Below are 22,244 nucleotides of genomic sequence, written 5' to 3'. Positions count from 1 at the left end.
GCAAGACAAAGAAAATAGCCCATACTTACTTCTAAGATGGATTGGGTATGACTCAGATTTCTTACCAAACAGAATGGATACAGGATTTAAAAAATGGGTCGGAAAAGGGTTAAGGATATATCGGGACCTCCTCAAGGGGGGTGTGATGCGACAATTCCAAGATCTTAGAACCAATTTCGGATTGAGTAATCAAGATTTCTATAGATTCTTGCAGCTTAGACATTACCTCGATAAAATTTTAAGCGCAGGATGGGTCCAACGAAGTGGTTTCGGCTTAATCAAGATATTCCTATTATCTTATGGGTCAGATCCTGGACGGGGTACTATATCGAAAATTTACAAAGAGTTGCAGGAACTAGAAGGTGGAGATACAACATATATAAAGAATAAGTGGGCTAAGGAGGGTGGCATTACAATTCAACCGGAAGCATGGGAGAGAACAATAGTACAGCAATGGAAGTGTACATCAGCTCTCTCTTGGAGGGAATTTGGGTGGAAGAATGTAGTCAGGTTTTTTAGAGTTCCGGCCCAAGGGACTTCACAAGGAATGAGTACAGCCTGTTGGAGATCCTGCGGTAATAGCAAAGCCTCACATTTTCATGTGTTTTGGGAATGCCCGGTCATCTCCAAATACTGGGAAGAGACAAGGATGATTATGGGTAGGATTATGGGAACAGTGGTCCCACCGACTTTTGAAGCCCTGTACTTGGGACTGGAACCTGACTTTATCATTAACTTTCCCCAGAAATACACATATAACATCTTATTGTTAGCAAGCAAAAAAGCAATCACAAGAAGATGGTTGACAAGAGATCCTCCAACAGTCAAAGACTGGACTAAAGTGGTCGGGGAAATTTTTGAAATGGAGAAACTGACATCTATTCTTCGAGGCGAACGGGAGAAATTTGAGACATTATGGGATACCTGGATAAAATTTACGGAAACCTAAGTGCTTAAACAGATAGTTGAGTTACCCTATTGGCCCCATTCCACTCAAGTTAGTTTATTTTTGTTTATTATTATTTTATTTTATTTTATTTCATTATTTTTTTTACTTGTATGGCACAGTGTTCAGGACATTGTATACGCGGGAGGGCAGTAACTGTGATCCGTTTCACCGGGAAGTCTATGTGATGTATGTACTATTTTGATGCCCGGAACTGATGTGGTTCTGTGTATCTGAACACGTGACCATGTTTTTCTTTTTTATAACTGGTTAAAAAATTCAATAAAAAGTTTAATAACAAAAAAAATTAGTGTTCCTCAGGTGTTTGGGCGTTTCAATTTCAGTGTGAAGCTTAGCTTAGTGTTTCATTTTGGAGGTTTGAACCTTGGCGAGCGTTTCAAGCTCGGGTTAAGGTTTCAAATTAGGGTTTCAAACAATGTTTGGAAAAAAAAAAGCGTACGTCATGTACTGCAATTGCTTCTGAACTGAAACAAGACTGCAAATAATCGTCTTAGTTTGCAAAAGCACGTCGAGTCCACTGAAGATGAAAGGCTTGCTTGTAGCGAAAGCGTCTGTGACTCGCGACGGGTCCAGGGTGTACCCCGCCTCAGGGATTAGCTGCAGCCCTCTGTCCCTCGGGGACCCTCCTAAGATTAAGGGGCTGTGAAAACATGAAAAGGAGAACAATCCTTCAAAATGTCGCAAGCCTTCAACAAGCTAGCGCCTAACTTTTGATGATCTGCTCAACTCCCTACTCTCTTCTTCTAGGATGCGCACTTCGGGAATCAGAAGCCTTGGTGGCTACCTTTTAATAAAGTTGAGTCAGGGAAGCATTTGATGAATGACACCGACCTCGGGTGCGAGGTGTCCGTTAGCATGCGCCCGCCGCGACCTTCTCAGTGCCGTAACGTCTTAACAACAAACCGCCGCACCGGGGCTGAGACGGCCCCCACGGCCCTTTGATGGCGAGCGGGTTGTTGGAGGAGCGCATGTGCTTATCGGGGGGATTGGCGGGAATTAGAGGACGTTTAGCCTCTCATGTCCGTCACTTTAATCCGGGGTTAGGGTTGTAAATTAGGGTGGAAAACAGAGTTAGGCTTTCAAAACACGGTCAAATTAGGGTTTCCAATCTATTAGTTCTAGCGACATTTATGATTTTAGATTAAGGTTTGATGATAGGGTTCGGCTTTTAAATTTGTGCTTGGGTTACGGTGACAAATGACATTTTTGAACATGATGAAAAATTTCAAGTTAGGTTTTGAATTTTATTTTTTTATGATGTCAACACTTTAAAGATCGGAATTAGGGTTTCAAGACAAGGATATAGCTTCATTTTATAGTTTTGATCTTGGAGTAAGGTTTCAAATTAGGCTTTGAAGACAGGGTACGTCTTTCTAACCCTTTGAGGGACAGCAGTTGCGACAGTGGACATCTTCTCATGTTATCAAGTTACAGAGTGCCTGAAAGTGTTAATTCACTTTTGAATGATACCCGAATAATAACCCCGTGTTTGCTTTGCGTTTTCCACAGGATATACATGATGGCATGTGGGATTTAACCTCCTCCACGAATAGAATCGTCCGCGCCTTGACGTCAGCGGCTCAGTTGGGAAATTCCATAATGTAAAAAGGAGCCTCGTTTATTTTTATTTTTTGGACCATGACCTCTCCTGGATGTACTGGGACAGCTTTTCTCATCATTGGGATTTAAAGTTTTGCCTTGGAGGAGGTCGGCAGCGGTGGCGGCTGCGAGGAAGTTCCGGTCTTGGAGCGCTGGGATAATCTTACAAGACACCGCCATGAGGATACCCGGCACGGGCGGGCTCTGCCCCGTCTTGGTCTGCCTCTGCTTCATCCAGAGGGCCCACGGGGCGAGCCACCACCTGCCCGCCAGGGTGCTGGCCCGGAATTCCGGCAGGAACCAGAGCAAGCTGGCCAATGGGGAGACGGAGGTGCACCACAGGCCCAAACGAGGCTGGATCTGGAACCAATTCTTTGTTTTAGAAGAACACATGGGGACAGAGGAGCAGTACGTGGGAAAGGTAAGGAGACGGCTCGGATCGATTTGTTGACATGTTTGGTTGTGTTCATATGATTCCAAAAATTAGTGTAAAATAGAAAACATAAGTTGAGGACGAAACATCAATTTCAGCAGTCATCAACTCAGTCACAGAAACTTTCTGAAGGGTCGCATACTCCAATCAAACCAAGAGAAAACCTATCCATGCTTTTATCTCGAGTAGACTTGAATATTGTAACAGACTTCTGACTGGACTCCCTCAAAAGAGCATCAAACAGCTGCAGCTCATATTCAGAGCGCCGCAGCTAAGGGTTCTGACCAGAACAAAGAGATCAGAATACATCCGCGCAGTCCCAAAGGCTTCACACTGGCTCCCAGTGAGCTGTAGAATACATTTTTGAACTCCACGAATGGAGTTCAGAGTTCAAAGTAAACACGGTGAATCCGCATTTAGATGTGATGCTGCACGCAAATGGAATGGCCTAGTGTGTGCGACTTGAAGTCGGCATGCATCGTTCCCCCTGGTTCCGACTTGCAAAGTCATTTGCCGGCACTTCCTGGTCTATATTTCAGTTCTCACCATCACTAAATCTTCGTGCAGGAATCATGTCAATCATAACACGTCTCTCCTGCATCAGTTCCAGCTAGCACATCCTGAGATAATGTTTCCACAGGTTTTCTGGGCAAAAAGACTTCCGATTTGCTGACACCTTTTGTTTTTGTGGAGGTGGCCCACACGCTGTGCTCAGGTCGCTCGCAACGTCAGCGTTCCGCCGCCTTCTTGTCTTGTGATATGGAAATGCGGGTCTGCTCGCTGTTTGTTGTGCTGTCATTAGGACACCTGGCAGAATAACGTCAGCCGTGTTTTATTCCGTGTGATTAATGAGGACGCCACTCCGCCAGGCAGCGTAGCCCTCCACGTGGAGCATCCTTAAACCGAGTGATTAGAATCCGGGCTGTCGGCGGGAAACGAAGCCCGATTTGATCTCTCGCTGGGAAATGAAGCACGGCGGCGGAGGACACCAGCAGGCTGCGTTCTGTGCAATGTCATTTAAAAGTTGTTCCTCGCTGTGCTCGAAAGACACTGGTGGGGTGTTGTTCTCCACGTGACCGGTCGTGACTTGCGTCGGCTCCGCCGCGAGCCACGGGGGAGTCGCTTAAGTCCTCTTGCTTTGCAGATTGCCCGCCCTTATCTCCCCAAATGTGAAAATGTGTTTCTCCGCTGCGCTGATCATTATTCGAAGCACTCAGGCGCAGGCTAATCCCCTCAACTGCGCTGCCGGAGCCAGCAAGACAGCATAGCCACGGCACATATGTCTGTATTCCGGCATGCTTTGGAACCGGGATGATGTGCTTTGGAAAAGGCAACAACTGCAAATATCACTTTCCGCCTCAAAAGTCTGTTTTATTGAATCAACGGATGCCGGGGTGTCCTTGCCAGGCGGGTAAAGCCGCAAAGGAAGGTTGAAACGTATTTTTGCAAACATCATATGACGTGCCAACGCACCCAAAACTGACAAAATTCAGTCAGCATCTCGTCCTGAGTACAAAGGCGCCGCCAGCGAGGTGTGCTCAGTCAAATTGTCCTGGTGCTCTGGCACCAAAAGAATCGGTTTTCAAGCCAGGTCTTTCTAATCGGTCCCAGTTTGGAATGACGTTGCACATTCAAAAACATTCTACAGTTTGAAACACATTTGTCCTTCTGTGCCTTGCCAGAGCCCGCATCCAGAAAATGACTTTTGGCTGCATTGTATTGAGCTGCGAATCGGCCCCTGAAAGCGAATGCCAAGTCAGATTTTTCGGAATAGAGAGTATCGGAAACATTTAGCCGGGGAAGCATTCAATTCAACTGTGAAGCAGTTCGTCAATAAAGCCCAGGTAGGCAGTGTATCAGTGCCTTGCCTGACGGATGGGGTACCTAAGCGCTAGCTAGGATGAGACGATGGCAAAAAAAAAAAAAGCGTCAGCCATTTAAAATGTGAACAAAGACAAAACGACATCCTGGTTTCTGCCGTCGGTCAGGGAATGGTGCGGAGAACCTGAAGATTGAAGTAAGTCGTTTTGAAATTAAAAATAAGTCAAACCTATGCCAACGCGCCACATGTAGGCTCCACACCAATAAATTTGAATGAGACAAAATAAATACGGGTTTGTAAATGGATCAAGCGCTAAATAAATGCACTCCTTTCATTTAACATTGTGAGGAAATTGGATGTTGTCATTAGTTTGGAATATGACGCGAAAAGAGTAGATTGTTATTTCCTGACGTTGACACAAAATAGCGAGTAGAGATTTTGGGTGGGAGTCCGTTCTCCATCCCAGTTTTTTTGGGTTTTTTTGCATTGCACTCGCTGATGTAAGGCTTGCAAGGTTTTGGAGTTGTGCAGTTACTGAGTCAGCAGAGCACTGGACAATTTTATTTTTGGGGGGGCGGGGGATTGCTCTGCAACTCACTATGCGGTCTGCAGCTCGGTGACTAAATCCAGACTGCGGCTTCCCAAAACACCTACGCTCTGCAATCGCACCACTGAGAGTCGATGGTGCACAACCAAAAGAAGGGAAGCATGCTGTATTTTGTGTGAGTAATGGAGTCTGTCTCCCTTTTTCACTCTGACAGCACTTTCTCCTATGGCACCGACAAAAAAAAACAAAGCATTTCGTGTCGTTTCACAAAGGCAGAACGATTGAGAAAATGGCTAAATGATTAGCATTGCCTCAAAGAAGACTGACCATGATTCATTATTTCAGCACGTAAAATTGGGTTTTAAAAAAAATAGACGAGGTGAGTATTCAGACATAGTTAACATGATTATTGAGGGACTGGCTAATGAATAGCCTTTCCTGTCGCTGGGATTGATGCCAAGGATATTTTCTTTGGACGGGGAGATGGATTGAGCCTTGTAGCGTTGACGTCAGCTAGCAAGCTAGCCTCGTTTTACAAAATGGACTCAAACGGCAATTCAACAGTTCAGCTCTAATTGCCCCACGGGTATAAATAAAGTTTTCTGAATCTGAAAAAAGCTACGAGATTCCTTATCGTCTTGCGCGAGCCTTATCTTGTTCTGTAAAAAGCGTGCTATTTGTCTGTAACATGTCGCAAACGCTTTCCGATTCTAAACTTCAGTTCCGTAAACAACTTCGTTTCGAGGTTGTCGTTGTTGTTTTCGGAAGACCCCCAACGAGGAAGGAACGCGGGGCCGATGTTCCCGTCGATATCGCCGACAGAATCGGACGACAGCGGCCGGGTTTGACGTGCGAATTGCGGTTTGACGGAGTCACTCTAGCGAAGCGTCGGCATTGCAACTCCCCCGGGCGTGCTTGGCGATAAGCGCAGACACGTCCGAGGATCTGACGCCGACAGCTGATAAACTTGAACCGTCCTCAACCGCGTGTGTGAGGAAAAGCCGCTGATGTGTGTGAGACTGTTGGTTATTAGTTGTGAAAAAAAATCATCATTTGTGGCCTTAGGAGTCAGATGATTATTAAGAAAACATTTAATGGAATCAAATAAAACAGTAATCATTTCTATTATTTAGAGAGTAAAAGTATACATCTGTTAATACTGTTTTACAGTATTAACATACATGTATATTTTTGGGACACTCGTTTGTGGTGTGCAGTTAATGGAAGCGAAAAAAAAGAAACTGCTAATCCTGGGCGAGGATAAAGCGGCAGTCAGGAGCACAAACATTATTAAGGAATCAATTTGACACGCGTGTTTACATAGGCGAGGCCTCCAGATGGTTCGCGCAAATAAAAAGAAGGGGGGGGGGGGTTGTGCGTGCGCAGAAAAAAAAACATTTTAATTACGTGAGCCGAGCCTGATGCGCTCGCTCCTTAAGTGGCCAGCGGGGCAGGAGGACCCTCAATTAGCCAACGATTCGTTTCAGAACAAAGCGTAGCTTCCTCGTATTTGTTTTGAAAGCTCCGTGAAGGAACTGGTAGGTTGTTTTTTTGTTTTTTTTTCGTCGCTGCTGCTTTGGTTTGTTCGGCTTACGGCTTGAGTCATCGGCGCGCAGCATTGCAGTAGAAGGTTGCACCTGCGGGCTCAAGGAGAGACCGACTCCATTTGGACCAGGACTAATTACGTTGAGAGTCAAATCAGAGATGCTGTAACGACGGCGCATTCGCAGTCTAGGCTATAAATAGGGTACGTATGAGGCGGGTAGGAATTAAATTCGCTACATTCGAGCTCGGCATTACACATGATGCCTTAAAGTATATGCACCATCCAATATGGCGTCAATGTGGTACATTAGAGGTACTGTACATACATTAGGGGTAAAAAAAAAAATCGCTAAAACTATTTAAATAATGTACATTGGCGACAGCGTTTGCAGTCCAAAAACAGCAATTTAAAAACATTTAAATGCAAAGGGACAGAAATGAAAACCGGCTCGGCGAAATTACTGAGAGGTTGAAGAAGATTGGCGGGTACCGGCGTCCAACTGAGCTTTTTGACAAGGAACAAGCGCCACCCCCCTCCATCTCCTCATCCTGACATTTAGATATGCGCAGCCAAACAGGGGTACTTTCCAGCCTCCTTTGCACACGCCTCGACATGACAGTTGCCTAATTCTGTCACAGAGCAACACGTTTTACGACATATGAATAAAACATCGTAGTCACCTCCTCTGTGAAGTTCTCCGCCATCCCCCCAAACCCCTCCACCCCACCCATTCTCATTCAATCAACCAAGACTAGCGACAAAGCTACAAGCTAAAATCGAAACAAGATGAAATGAAATCTGCTCCGTTTTTTTTCCCCGTCAAGATATTTCATCTTCCCAGGCAGATTCTGTGTAAGAGCGTTTCGCTTGCGAAAACCAGCTCGTTTTGAGACATGTCATCACATTCAAATTTTTGTTTCTGGACCACAGCCCAATCGTCTTCCTGGATCATTCATCCGCTCGGCACCGAGGCTCGCCGGCTTCGCGGCGGAGCTGTCATTTCCCAAATGCATCAGCCTCCTCCCGGGAAGGTGTCAGTGGGGGATTACGGGACACCTCGTGGGGATTAAAAATGTTCTTGACAGAATGGCCGCTTCGCTCCTTTCCCAGCAGTCACTCCTTGGTGACGGGCCCAGTGAGCGATGCTAATAAAGTGCGCCAAACATTTTCAAAGTTGGACGCACTTTTTTTTTTTTTTTTTTTTGCGTCTGGGGGAATTTAACCAAACCATATTTAATCTGTTCAAAAAAAAGTGTCAAAATCACTCCTGCTGTAGTTTCTTTTCCTCTGCTCAGTAATACGCTCGTGCCAATCTCGATTTCTTTTTTCGTTCACTTCATTTGCAGCTCAGCACATCGAGCCAACATGGCACCCATCGAGCTACTTGTAAAACAGTATCCCTCCGCACAACTTCTTCATCTATTCTCTCTGTGCCCCTTTTACGACGGCGCCCCCGGGAAAAGAGAAAGTTATGTGGCTGTAATTCTCTTTGTTTGGTTTGACAGTAAACTTCAATTGGGAGTGGCATGAAACAGCTTGAGGCTTCTTTTTTTTTTTGAACGATTGTACGTGCAATGGGTCTGATAAAAGTGATATGGGTGCAGTCCTATTCATATACCGTGTTAATATGTACAAGTATGTTATGTATGCCCCCACCTGATACCTCCTTCCTCCCACCAGCGCAAGACGTGGAGATCCTTTTTTTTTTTTTTTTTCTGTTTGCTGAGGTTTTTTTTCCAGAACCATACTGTGCCCTTCCCTTATAGGAGGATAGTTTAGGGCTTTTTTTTTTTTTTTTTTTACTGTCTCTTGGACAGTTTGGAGAAAAGTGAATTCCGGTGCTTTGTCGTCATGATATGTGCAACAACGTCATTACGGCAGCACAATGACCCATTTCGTACGACTATTCGGGGCGTGGCGTGGCGATTGGTTGCGCTCGTCCGTCCTTTCCGTGACCCTTCTGACGGACACTCAATTAGCGCCCGGGCTTTTGCGTAACGGCGGCGAATCAATTGCGAGCCAGTGACGGGCATGTCGGCGAGCTGATTGGGAGGCGGCGATCAGACAATCGACGTGCGAAAAAAAGTGATTAAATCCTCTTGAGTGAGGTGGAGAAGCTGGAATTAATCAAAAGTGAAGCCTCTGCCGCGAATTACAAATGTAAAGCCAGCGCGCGCATCAACAGCTTGCCTGATCGTTCGCTTCACCCTTACTCCAGACCCCGAAATTCAATGCTGAGAAGTAACCAAACACCACAACTTCGTTACTGTACATAAGTAGATTTTTCCAGTATATTTGCCTCCTTTTTTAGACTCTCTTCTTTCATCAAAAAAAAAAAAAAAAAAAGGAATTTGATGCTCCGAACATCTGAGCAGTCCTTTTCATCTATAAAATACCAACAACAATGAAAATGTGGATGGGAAAATAATGTATTTAAACTGAATCGCCAGTGTAACAATTTTACATTTGACAAACTTTGCAAAGTACTTGCGCACTATTAGTAGTAGTAGTAGTTAGTAGTGTGTGTTCGTGCATGCGCGCCATGCACGTGTGTTTGTGTACGGGTGTGTGTTTACCACATCACTTCTACGACTAAATTTACATAACCTGTCATCTTGTCTCTCTTTTGTGACACTTTGTAGTAGATTTAATGTGACAAACGCAATCACAGATTACTTGTAACGGTTGTATTTCCAAGGATCAACCATGTTTTAGACATTGCCGTGACACACATTTAGCTCCTCCAAGAGAGATCCAATTTTGTAAACAGTTTGGACAAAACTTTTCCCCACCTTTGGCCATTAAAAAAAAAAAAATGTAGTTGACAGCTATTGAATGATCCCTGCTGGAAATAATCCACAATATCCAACTGTGATCCCAGTGGTCACGTTGAGTGAACGGGCGGTCTTAAATGTCGCATCGTCAACCGTCTCCTTGCATCCAAGTGCTTTGCAATTCTATCAAATCTGATGTTGTTGTCCAGCAATCCAGTTTGTCGAGTTGAGATTTGGCGTCGGAGTCGTAAGAGTGCATCAGCCATTTTTTACGACATACTTATCGCTTTTTGTGACTGCGGCGCTGGAGATGATGCCTCTTTACGAGAGGACATAACAGCGGAGAGCGGCGAATCGAGCTACAGCGAATAGATCACATCGATGAGACGGACGGAACAAATCAGACGGTGAAGCGTCTCGGCTGGATATTTAGCAGCATGGCAAGTTGGGCGCAAAGGAAGGCGGATGAATGAAGGTCACGGTGAAGCTTCAAAGGAGTGAGATGAGTGATTTGAGCAGCGACGTTCGCTGTCCTTTTCACACGCACACGAGCTTGTTTCGATTTTTATATAACCACAAAAAAAAAAATAAAAAATTGTAGAAGTTCAGTAGCGTACACAGTAATGTTTTCAAACCCGACTAGGAAAGGCTCATAGTGGCACTTAAATCACTCTACTGGAATCCCCAATTTTAAAAACCTCCAAACCTTGTTTAAAACCCAAATTAGAAATACAAATTTTTGCTCATGGGACTAGCGGTAACCAAGGCTTGAAACCTTAATTTGAAAATCTGGTGTGAAATCCCTAACCTTAAAACCATGGTTAAAAATCCTGATCATGTTTCGAAACTGTACCCCTTGTCAAAACCCTAATGTGAAACTCAGGCTTGACACCTGAACTTGAAGCCCTACCTCTGCCTTGAAATTCAAAACCTGATTTGGCTGTGTATTTTTAACCCTTAATCCTTAGTTGAACCCTCAATTGTAGACCCTAATAAAGTTTTATAACCAAGGCTTTAGACCCCAACTCGGAACCCTAACTCTTGTTTGAAACCCTAACTCTCATTTCAAACCTTAAATGGAAACTCTAACCATTGTTTAAACTGTAATTTGGCAAATCCAGATTAAAAAAAAAAAGAAGAATAAAGTGAAACCCAAACAGTGCCTTTAAACCCTCAATTGAAATCCTCATCATGTCTCGAAAGCTACTTTGAAACGCTCACGCCGGCTTCAAACCCAAACTCGAAGCCGTAACCCTGTCTTCAAAAAAAATCTAATTTTCAACGCGTGTCAAAACTCATTTGAAACCCTAACCTCTTCCCCCGAGCCCCATTTGAATCCCGCTCCGCAATAAAGCCTGAGCCTGCGCTTCGCAATTACCTCCCACCAACTTGTCGCATGCTCTCGACAGAGAAAAAGCGCATTGTCTCTCGGCATCGCCTCTCCGCCGTCAGGTTGCTCCCTTGAGCGCGTGATAAAATTATGAAGCGGCTTTTCCTTGCAATGATCGCGACGCGGAGACTCGGCTGATCTCTTTCAACTTCCCCCTCCCCTGAAACGCTTCACATGCCGGCCGCCAGCTGCCGCGCGCCACTTAATGTCCTCCGGCAGGTTTTGATGGAGTTGCACGCAGAGGCACACATCAACACAGTGCCTTGTTTTAGTTGGATTTAGGGAGTGGAGCGAGGGGTGGGGGGCATCATAAATCTCTGTAGACCTTGTTATGACATCGCACGTTGACCATTTTGATTTTTTTTTTTAAGGAAATCCAAAACCTTTGGAACACGTCTGATGGTGCACCCCCCCCAAAAAAAGACAGTCATCGTATTTTATCACCTAAGAACATCCAAAGTAGTTACTGTCAGCAAATGTATAGATACTAAATGAAGGATGGAGACCACCACCATCAAAAGCGCTCCATTGTTCCCCCTTTTATCTCCTCCTGTTTCTCCACATGGAGTTTATTTCCCCATTTAGAGCTAATAGCATTCTGATGGGCACTGGTGAAATTTTCTGCATGGGCAAAATTAATCACCCACGTGTCAGGCTCCCCACCGCAGACGAACGATCGGTGGGATTTATATGCGAAATAATGCGACAGAAAGTTAGCCGCCAGTTGGTTTTGGTTTCGGCTGTGATTAAGGACGTAAATAAGCACAGCGAGGTCAGGCTCATAACTGCGCTTTTGGGGAATTGTGACGACGCAGCGCGCTGCCGCTCATGATCACCGCCGCTAATGACTAGCTGTAATGACTAATGCTAATGATTAGTGCTACTGTTCAGGCATCCGTTCTTGTTAAATTACTGATTGAGGGGGCCGGGGGGCGTGGGAGTCTCAGCAGGCCGGTGTTCCCAATTTGAACAGAAAATCAAGTTTTAAACACTTCAAGTCGAGAAGAGCAAAAACAGCGAACAGGCAACGCTAGGCAGCAAACACGGCATCATATAGAGTTAGCTTTTGCCTGCTAACAAAACCACAGTGTGCTGTAGTACGTAGTTAGCTTTAGCCAGCTAGCACTTGAGCATTTTACATACAATTAACATTGGTCAGCGACGACCACAACCACGCTTCACCCTTAATTTGCCTATTTGTCAGAAACATAATGTTAGCGTTAGGCAGCTAACGTGACTGAAGTGCTTCATTGTACAATGGCTTAGCTTTAACCGCCAAACCTGACCACCGCATACTTTTACTTTACATACACAGCGTCATTTGAATTTAGACTTCTCTCACACTCTGTCAACACCAGCACACAGAATTCTTTGAACAGTCGATTTAATGGAAGCGCAGCCTGTTAGCCTCAAGGCACCTCACAGATCTTGGCCCTGGGCACTTCTAATCTGTTTATTTTCTCTCAACACACCGCAGTGGTGCGCAGGTGACTGAGCCCTGGAGGGGCCCGCCTTGGTTGCACCTCGAACGCTCGAAAATGAACGTGCCCGGCAGCCAAAGTGGTAATTACGCTCTCATCTGGCCCTCCGTCACGCCATCTTGCTGTTTTTCGCTCGCCCTTCCCTCTTTCCGCCTCTAAGTGCCTTTCTAAGAGTGAGGAAGCCTCAAGTTTGATCTTCGCCGCATGAATAATGTATGCGGCCGCGCCAATGTTTATCTTCTGGGCCCTCCAAAGACTTGCGTGAAGCTCGTTAGGGATGAGACGGAGGTGCGTGGAGAGGAGCCAAAAACGCCACCAGGAAGAGAAATGAATCACCGTGTTTGAAAAGAGACATATTTCATGCCAAAGTGTAGAGCAGCGGCAGGCAAAGTTTTCCGCTCAGGGCCCTTGTTTGATTTTTTTTTTTTTTTTTTAACTGATAGGCCAGGTTAAAAAAAAGAAAAACAATGTGAATTTTTAAAGATATTTGTTTTATCCTGATTTCATTTATTAATGTATTTATTTTTAGAACCATTTATTCTCAATTTTCTTTTTATGATTTTTTTTTACTTTTATTTCCTTATACATGATTTAATAACATTTTAATGTTAGTATTAGATTTATTTTGTCTGCAATATTGAGAAATAAATTAATCACAAGCTATAAAAACATTTAAACCGTGTGATTAGTGTTTAAAATAAATTATCATTGGACCTCTTGACCATGAAAGTTCACAGTGGGCCGGAATAAAGAACGGAGTGGGTAGCAAATGGTCCCTCCGGCCATATTCCCCCCCCCCCCTGTTGAAAACTGTTTAGAGAATAAATATGTTAAGCCTCTTGGTATCAATTAGAGCACAACTTCTCATTAAAAAGTCCCCTAGCGCAACTCCCCGAGGGCTTTCTGCGTGCACGAGAGACAGTCGAGTAGGAAGCAGCGTGTCTTCTGAGCTAGACGTCAGCAGAATAATCCAGTGGAAAAGGCACCGCGGGGTGCCGCCGACTTAACGACATGGAAACAATAAAAGAAAGGGTCCCACGCAACTTAGCACAATTTCACACCGGCTCTATTTCAATGTTTTGAAGATGTGTTATGGATTTATTTTTTTACCCCCCCTCACAGTTTAAGAGTTTCCAGGTGTGTGAACATCAACAACTGAATAGAGAAATCAAGCTTGTGCAGCTAATCTCCGGCAAAACAAACAAAAAACAACAATGCAGCTCTGCTTACCTTTTTGACTTGGATATGAAAGTGTTTGACGCAGTGTGGTCTTGACTATAAAAGTGGTACATTATCACTTAGCCAAACTGTCAAATCAGGGTTCTGGATTCTACTTTGAAAAGAAAAAGCCGACATTCACCTGACGATTCCTTTCGGGATGAACAAAATCTCCAGCAACATAATCTTAATCCCTCACGGTTGTCTTTCTTGACCAAAAATGTTGTTCGGTAACGTGTACTTCCTCAAGAAAAATTCACGTCGGATTTTTAAGTTGCGTATTTTTTTTCACACCTGTCTTTCCTAAATCCATCTTGTCAGTTGTAAGCCCCGCGACAGCTGCTGCTCAGTTTGATAGGCGAATGTCCTCACGTTGCCCGTTTAAGGACATGCCGACGACGGGTGTGTACTTCCAAGATGGCCGTGCGCAAAACTGAAATTGACTATTTGGTGCTTTTTTTCTCTTCGTATTGTTGAGGAGAGTCAGCTTTTCGTTTCTTTCTGGCTCTCCTTGGACACAGGTTCTTTTATCTCTCTATAAAGTGGAAGAAGACCCAACACCACGTCGTCTTTCTCTTCAGTTTATCACAACCCAACACGAATCGATTCGGGCTCCTGTGAGTCTCAGATTTCATCAGGAAGCCCCGAAAAAATACAGTCTCACGTATATATAGGCATAGTATGTTAATTATATTAATGAGGGGCGGGCAGTCCTTCCCCTTATGTAAAAATCAGAGACAAAGAAAGGTCAACATAGTTCAATCCTTACTTGGTTACAAATTCCAGACCACTTCAGCTGTGCATTAACCATGAGTTATAGGGATCCCTGCCCCAGTGAACTGGAACTTTATAGCCCTGAAGAACTTCACAAAGATGGAGGACCTGGGGAGAAGGCCTCTTTTGGGGGTTATTAAACTGACCCGGGGTCAAAGGGGAGGAATGCATAACCCTACCCGTATTTTGAGTGCTTCGGCAGATGTGCAGGACACGGATTAGTTTCAATAGTCCTCATGGTAAGACGTAATTCCTCAACAGATTATATAGCAACAATATGATAAGGAGAGGCGGGGAGGTACGTCTCTCATGCAATTCCCGGAAACAGAAAAAGTAACATAACATCTGACCCAGTGTGGCTGGAAGACGTTTGGAGTGGTGGGGTGAGACCAAACCACCACGACCCACCATTTGGTGTGATAGCAAGTTCCAGAACCCCCGCTGTGTATACATCCTGAGACAAGAGGCTTCCCAAGGGGGCTTAACAGCGGTCAGGGACTGACCGAAGGCACGGGGTAACAACAAAAGACACTTATGGGTCTGTTAATCAACCAAGCAGGAAGAAGATAAACTTTAACACTACATACGTTGTTTTAAGTGTGCAAACAGATCTTCAGGAAAGAGACTGAGGTCAATAGTACTCATAGTAAAACGCAGTCCCTCAATAGCTGCAACACAGATACTTGAGATAACAGTTCCTCTTTTGATGTTGACATGTCCTCTGGAGAGGTCATAAAAGTAGTGGGGGTGAGGGGTTACCAAAGGTGATTGTAATCACAGTAAGAAGGAAATACCTTCAACAGCATTCTACATTGTTTCTTTCAAATCCAGCTAACAGAGAGAAATCATGTCTTAACAGTATCATATGACTGTCACGTCAATTGATTTTGCTCAACTTGTGTCGAATCTGGTGTCGATAAAAAAAAATAATAATCATGGGGTCCGAGCAAAAAGTCATCCCACATTTTTTGTGTCATTGCAGTTGTCCTTAGCCATGATCAGTCGCAGTCAATACGGAAGTGGTGTGTGAGAAAGTTTCAAACCCGGTCGAAAATTCATCCCTTCTTGTTTGTATCGTTTCCCCCTTGCAGCTTCACTCCAACTCGGACAAAGGCGACGGAACGGTGCGCTACATTCTGAGCGGCGAGGGCGCCGGGACCATCTTTCTGATCAACGAGGTCACGGGGGATATCCATGCCACCAGGAGCCTCGACCGGGAGAAGAAGTCGCACTACGTGCTGCACGCGCAGGCCTTGGACCGCCACACGGAGGAGGCGCTGGAACCAAAGTCGGAATTCATCATCAAAGTCCAGGACATCAACGACAACGCGCCGCAGTTTCCCGACGGACCCTTTGTCGCCACCGTCCCGGAAATGTCTGACGTGGGTAAGTCAACGGAAACTCTTGCGTTGTGTGTTGTCTCATGAACACCCAAGTTTTAGCCAAGCAAGTCCCGAGTCTTGAAACCGGCAACTTGGAGCGAGTCCAACTCCGGTGAAATCATTCACCCACCTGTGGTTGTCGATGCTTCCACTTCGTTTTTACAGCCCAAAGCTGATGTGGGATATAATTAGCCGGCCGCTCCTTTCACTCTTACAGCTTTTCTCTTACGGGGAGGGCCTTTGGGAAGCACTCTACCCGAAGCGAAGGAAGTCCAAGAAAAGCTTCCCTGCACCTTGCATGCATCGTGTGGCAAGCGCATCAATTTTTTAGACTTCTTTTGTTCTTTCGAGGCGACCGACAAAAGAGGTCCTCTTCTCGGTCCAGCGGCTTCATCACCTCACATTGAATGTTGAAAAAAAATGACAAAAGCAGCATCGAAATACGCGGCAGGGAATGTGCCAATCGTTCATCCATCTATGTCGCAACAGATTTGTGACAGGAGAAATGGGATGCACCCGACACTGGCCACTAGCAACATTTCACAGTTTCAGTTTTTTTGTTTTTTATTTTTATTTTTTTTACCCAAAGTGGAACAATATTTTTGAATGTCTCTGTAGAGAGAAGGAATTGAATAATGGAGGCGGTAACATGAACCAGTCTGTTTTTGTTTGTTTTTAAATAAGTATTTCAGTTGTGCGTCGGCGGCATCCTGTCAATGCATCCTCCAGACGAGACTTTTTTTTTTTTTTTTTTGTTCTGTGTCGATGACCCTCTAAATCCTCCTCCTCTCCCTCTACGCGGCATAGCAAGTTTTTGTGCTCTCAATGCAGCCATGCTTAAAAATAAATAAATAAATAGATAGATAAAATGTCCTTGAAGCACTCTGACGGCAGTTCTGTTGAAGTGTATTTTAATGGAAAGTCCTTGTGGGGCCTTTTTGATGACAGCAATACCGTTTATTGTCATTTTGTTACATGAAGACCACAGTAACTTCAATGTTCTGCAAATGGAATGATTGTATTGAAGAATTGTTGGCAGAGGACACAACCTTGAGGCACACCGTTTTTTTTTTTTTTTTCTCCCCCCGCAAATAACTCAATCAGGGGATCACGATATTCAAATGCACCGAGGTACCTAACGGTGGGGTCGGCGACTTATCTTCCCGCTCCAAGTTGCATGGTAAAAATAAAGCCGTGTGGAGCAAATGTCCGTTAATTATGCAAACATCACCATAGCCGCAGGCGCCCTCTTAATATACAGTCGATACGTGCCAGCTCGCTCTCATGTGTATGCATGTAGACATCGGCAAGGAGCACACGGGCGACAGCAACTCCCGTGTAAACTCAGTGCAAGAAGAAAAAAAAAATGCTACGATGGCTGTTTTCACATGAAATCCGTTTCCTGACATCGACAAACAAACCGCAATTTAAACATCAATAACGGATCCGTTAAGTTGTGCAAAGAGGAAGAGAAATCTCATTTCTCTGTTTGGCCACACGCTCTGTCCTTGATCCTCGCTCTCCCCCCTTGACATTAGCGCCTCCCACCAGAGATCCGCTAGAGGAGAGGAACCAAAGAACTATTCAAGACTTGCATTGCGCAGAATCCTTACGCCAGGGCAACAAAGTCATAAAACAGACATTTATATTTCCTCCTGTTAACATCTTGTTGACAACCTATTTAGCGCTTGGTTACTTCCTGTTCACGTTCTGTTTGCGTCTTTGTTTTGTTCCGCTTCTTTTTGAGCTTCTCGTTCGATTTCTGTTGACTTCCCGGTGCCGTGAGAGAGGCTAGACAGTTCACGCTAGGTACAGTAACTGAAGCGAAGGCAGCCTGATGATGACACAAGGGAGGAAATCAAAAGGCCGTGAAGGAGGGGGAAGATAATTAGCTCCTTCTTCCCGCCCAATGCTAATCTCCATGAAAGTTGCTGCTTCTTAATCGCGCGTCTCAAATGCCTCTCAAACAGTTGTCGGAAGATGTAGATGTCCTGGCGTTGCCCTCACGTGAGCGTGCTTGGGTCGTTAGAAAATGGCCCCTTCGGCCGGGATACAAAACGCAGGGAATGGGGAGCTTTTAGTGCTTAGCTAAATGAAAGCCTGGGCGAAGAAAGCGGACGAAGATGCTGAAATGACTCCGGGAGGGAAACAACTAAGGGAAGATTGATGAGTGACAGTTGTATTCGACTTTCAAGTACAACACACGTCTTGATTTGGGTATCTCATTTTAGTCTTCAAAGAAGCGTTCATGTAGTGTTGGAAGTACTACCCCCCCCCCCCCAAAAAAAAAAACTGAGATTCAAAAGTGCTTCCCTGTCTTTCGCGATGGTGCCTTGTGTACATGTTTAGGAGTTCATATTTCCACAAATGAAAGGCTGCACTTTGCTTGCGGGGTCCTGTCTTCTTAATGTAGAAGATAAAATATGAGGTCATGAATAAATATGACCATCACAAAAAAAAATACAAACACTGCAGGCAAAACCAAACACTGGTATCGGCACATTTCGGGAACGGCGTTGCGCTCTGAACGGTGTCACATGATCCTTGCCCCATGTAATTATACGCCGATGGATTAATGGAGCCTGTAATGCTCCCCGAGACGCAGTCCGAGTGTTAAATGGGTGCACAATGACTTGCAGGCACACCGCGCAATGACTGTAAATAAAACCACCAGCAGGCAGCCATCGTTCGTTGTCTTTGGAAGGGAGACGAAGAACAGAATAATGAGAGCTCCATCGCTTCAAGTGATGGTCAATGCCCTGGGGAAGGGGGCGGGGGAACCACCACCACCACCAGTGGCAAAAATGAACCAAGTACAAATATAATGTAATGTAATGTGGAAAAAGGATCAATTTTGGAGTTAAAAGCATTCCACTTGTGTGCGGCATCACAGCAAAATGACGCTTCACCATGTCTGCTTTGAAGCCTCCGTCGAGAGTGGTCAAGTCAATCAACGATTGTAATGTTGATTGGTTGATCTCTGGAGAACGTTATAAGACAGGAAAAAAAAAGTGACATGGAGGGCCGTGAAAAGAGAGTTCTCACGATGATGCAACTGATTTGGAAAAGCAAGATATTCCCCATTCATGGCCTTTTTTTCAGAGAAATGTTTGGTGTTGTCGACTCCAAGAATGTTTCGTGGCAAATGCATTTCTGCTAACAATTTCTCTGGAAGGTGTACTTTTTCAGCCCCTTTTTTGGCGGGAGCGGGGGGGGGGGTAGTCACTTTAAAGTAGCAAAGCTAGCAAAGGCGTTGCCGCTTTGCCTGGGGCGCAATCATGACAAATTGTGACTTTCAGAGACATTTTGTGCTCGGGCGCTTTCTGATTCCAGCGTGATTTTGAATGATGGCAGACACACAAAAAGGCAGAATAAAGATTCCAAATCGAGTTCTTGACCTGCCAATCGAGTCATCGCTCCTGGAAGCGTAGCGGAAGACAATTTATGACTGATTTGTAGTGTCACATATTCAGTGCAGCTAGCTTTGACATCAATAATTCGTTTTGACAGTTCTTGGTGACACACCAGCTTCATAAATGTGACTTTTTGTTTTTAATCGATATTTTTGTATTGAGACATATGAAAGCACACATTTAAAAATAACTTAGTATTTTTTCTTTTTTTCTTTTTTTTTAGGTACATCGGTGCTGCAAATCACGGCCACCGACGCCGACGACCCCACGTACGGAAACAGCGCCCGCATCGTCTATAGCATCCTACAAGGACAGCCATATTTCTCCGTGGACCCCAAAACAGGTGCACTATACCTCAAGTAGAGATGTTTGTGTAAAAAAAGAAATATATGTATATATTTAGATTGAAATGCTCACCCCAGTTTGAAACTTGAAGCATGACCCTTCCCAAACGTCTTCATGATTGATGACATTGCTTCACAAGCACATTCATCCCGTTGCTAAAATGAAACGAATTAATGACGATTCGAGAGCAATTGGAGAGGGGGAGAGAAAAAAAAAAAAAAGAAACAAGTGGTGGTTATCCAAATCTACCTGACTTGACTGCACTCCGGAACTCACCTCTCATGTTGCATGACTCGTTTGCATGTGCCGACTCAGCGACTAGTCCGCACCGTTATTCTTGCTCGGGGCGTGAGAGAGGCTGGGCACGCGATGGAAGGCCAGCTGCACATCGCACACACACACACACACACACACACACACACACACACACACACACTGCGTTACACAAGTAGCCTGTTGTTTTCGCCACTGGCCATCCACCCTCATCCCTCAAATTAGCAAGCACGGAACTACGGAAGGATATGCGGAGGAGGAAGTGGCGCTCGCGTGCCACTTTGTGGAGCCTTAGCGCGTGTGACATGGTTCATTTCAGTTGCTTGAGAGCAAACCTCGATCTTGATTTAGTTTGAGCAGAACTTCAATCGGCGGACGCGGTTGTCGAATGGGGCGGAGTCCGGACCGGGCCGCTGGTCATCAGGTTGCGGGCGCAGCACTTTTGGCGGGCTACATGTCAGAAGCGCATCGACTGTGTTCAACCTCGTCTCTTGGAGAACCACTACAGCCCCCCCCCCGGTCTCCCCCCTCCCCCCCAAGGCCTTCCCCATCCTAAATAGGCTAATTTCTCTGCTGATCTGGGATTTGCCAGCGTTCAAGTTTACTGAAGGATCTGACACAGATGGAGGCTGCTGCACTTTGCCTAAAGCCTCAAGCTGTCATGCCATCAATCAGACAACTTTTTTTTTTTTTTCCAAAATGTCAAACTAGACCATTTTTTTTTTTCTTCCGGGATGCCAAACCATGCTCGCTCTCGATTGGGAAAGCCAAAAAGAGAACTTTGATTGCCATCTAGCTTTAGCTGCGAGGGCGCAACACTCGGGGGATAACACAGAATTGGACGGGCCAGGATTTCCCGAAGACGGAGATTGAAGGGCGCGTCGGTAATCTCCTATAATCCTTTTTTGTTCACCCAGGAGATTGTCCTCCTTTAGAAGTTTGCAGCCCGACAAAGAGGTGGATCGCGTGATGGTATCAGCGTTAATAGAGCAGGGAGGTTGGGTAAAAGGCTAACCAACCTCGCCTGTGTCAAATTGGCCCCGATTCAAGGAAGTCGACTCCTTCGCAATTATTTTTCTAAATTAACCCGCGGCCCTCAGCAGAGAGTCGGCGGAAGACTTTGTGGGCGGCATTGTGCTCCGACTGCGAGTTCAGGGGTGCAAAGATCACACTCTCCCCCCCCCTTTTTTTTTTTCTTTTTGCAGCCAACCGCAACAGCGGACGAATGCGTTGTGGCAGAGCGTGAACTGCGGCCAACGAAAGCAAAGGATTGACGCGACGGCCACTTTGCCGCTGCGTTAGTTAATAACAGGCTTTTAGCGCCGTTCACCGCACAAACTGGCGCTCATTCTGTTTCTTGGCATTTCCATTTTTGGGAAGTGAGCACATCAAAACTTTTCCTTGACGCTTTAATTGAAGGTTTTGCTTTGTACTTTGGTGGCCGGAAAAGGTTGCCGAGCGCTTTGAAATGCTTTTTTTTTTTTTTTTTTGCCTCTTTTAAGTGTCTGATTAAAAAGAAGCAAGGCAGCTCAAGTGAAACTTCATTTGTTACTGCCGCAAATGGTCTCAACGTGTCCAACCTTGCATTTGACCGCAGTTGTTGGTTTTGGTGGCGTTGGACAAGTACGATCATATTGACCAACATTGAAACAAGGCTGAGATTTATTTATTTCAAAATGTCTTGAGATGGATGAAAAATGTATTCGCATAAGGTGCGCTTGCCTCTTTCGTGCGCGGGTTGCTCCAAACGGCGAGTGCGTTTTTGTTTTCATTTGCTGAGCGTTCCGAGCCCCGCCGACTTGGCGACGCGGCAGAAAACGGGGAGCTCACGGGTCACTCGGCTCACAGTTAATTAGGCCTGGGAGACTTCTGGAGTGCACAGCCGCACGATAGTGATAATGTTGGTGAAGAGTGGAATAAATAAAAGAGAAAGGGAATGAGGGTCTTTTGAGCGCCACGCAATGGCTGTTCTTTTTGAAGGCCGTAATGTGGAAAAATGACGTGCTCTTCAGCGAGACGGAGCACAGAATACATTCGCGATTGCGGTTTAAAAAAAAAAAAAAAAAAAAAAAAACAACCTCAAAAGAGAAGCAAGAACGCTATGATCTCACCGATGTTGCCGTTTCAGTCTTTTAGTGAGTCAAATAAACTGCAAAGTGCACTCGAGGAATCCATCCTGCGTGTTGAATATACGCAGCATGACATTAGAAGATTTCTGTATCAAAAAAAAAAAAAATCAATTAAATTGAACTGAAAAGACTAAGTCACTGTTGCCCCCGA

General features: G+C 45.1%; 1 protein-coding gene across 6 annotated transcripts in view; it reads left to right on the top strand.

Moving 5' to 3' along the window:
- The window catches only part of LOC109519016 (cadherin-18), a 123,152-nt gene that overhangs the window by 80,928 nt on the left and 19,980 nt on the right, over positions 1-22,244 (top strand). For all 6 annotated transcript variants that reach the window (XM_019875295.1, XM_019875269.1, XM_019875251.1 and 3 more), the window contains 3 exons: positions 2,477-2,987; positions 15,643-15,937; positions 19,570-19,689. In XM_019875295.1, coding sequence (XP_019730854.1) covers positions 2,745-2,987; positions 15,643-15,937; positions 19,570-19,689 — 658 coding nt within the window. In that variant the 5' untranslated portion in view covers positions 2,477-2,744. The remainder of the gene's footprint in view (positions 1-2,476; positions 2,988-15,642; positions 15,938-19,569; positions 19,690-22,244) is intronic.

The sequence above is a fragment of the Hippocampus comes genome, unplaced genomic scaffold (genome assembly GCF_001891065.2).
Source record: "Hippocampus comes isolate QL1 unplaced genomic scaffold, H_comes_QL1_v1.1 scaffold25, whole genome shotgun sequence".
Lineage (NCBI taxonomy): Eukaryota > Metazoa > Chordata > Actinopteri > Syngnathiformes > Syngnathidae > Hippocampus > Hippocampus comes.
This window is presented reverse-complemented; position numbering and strand designations above follow the sequence as displayed.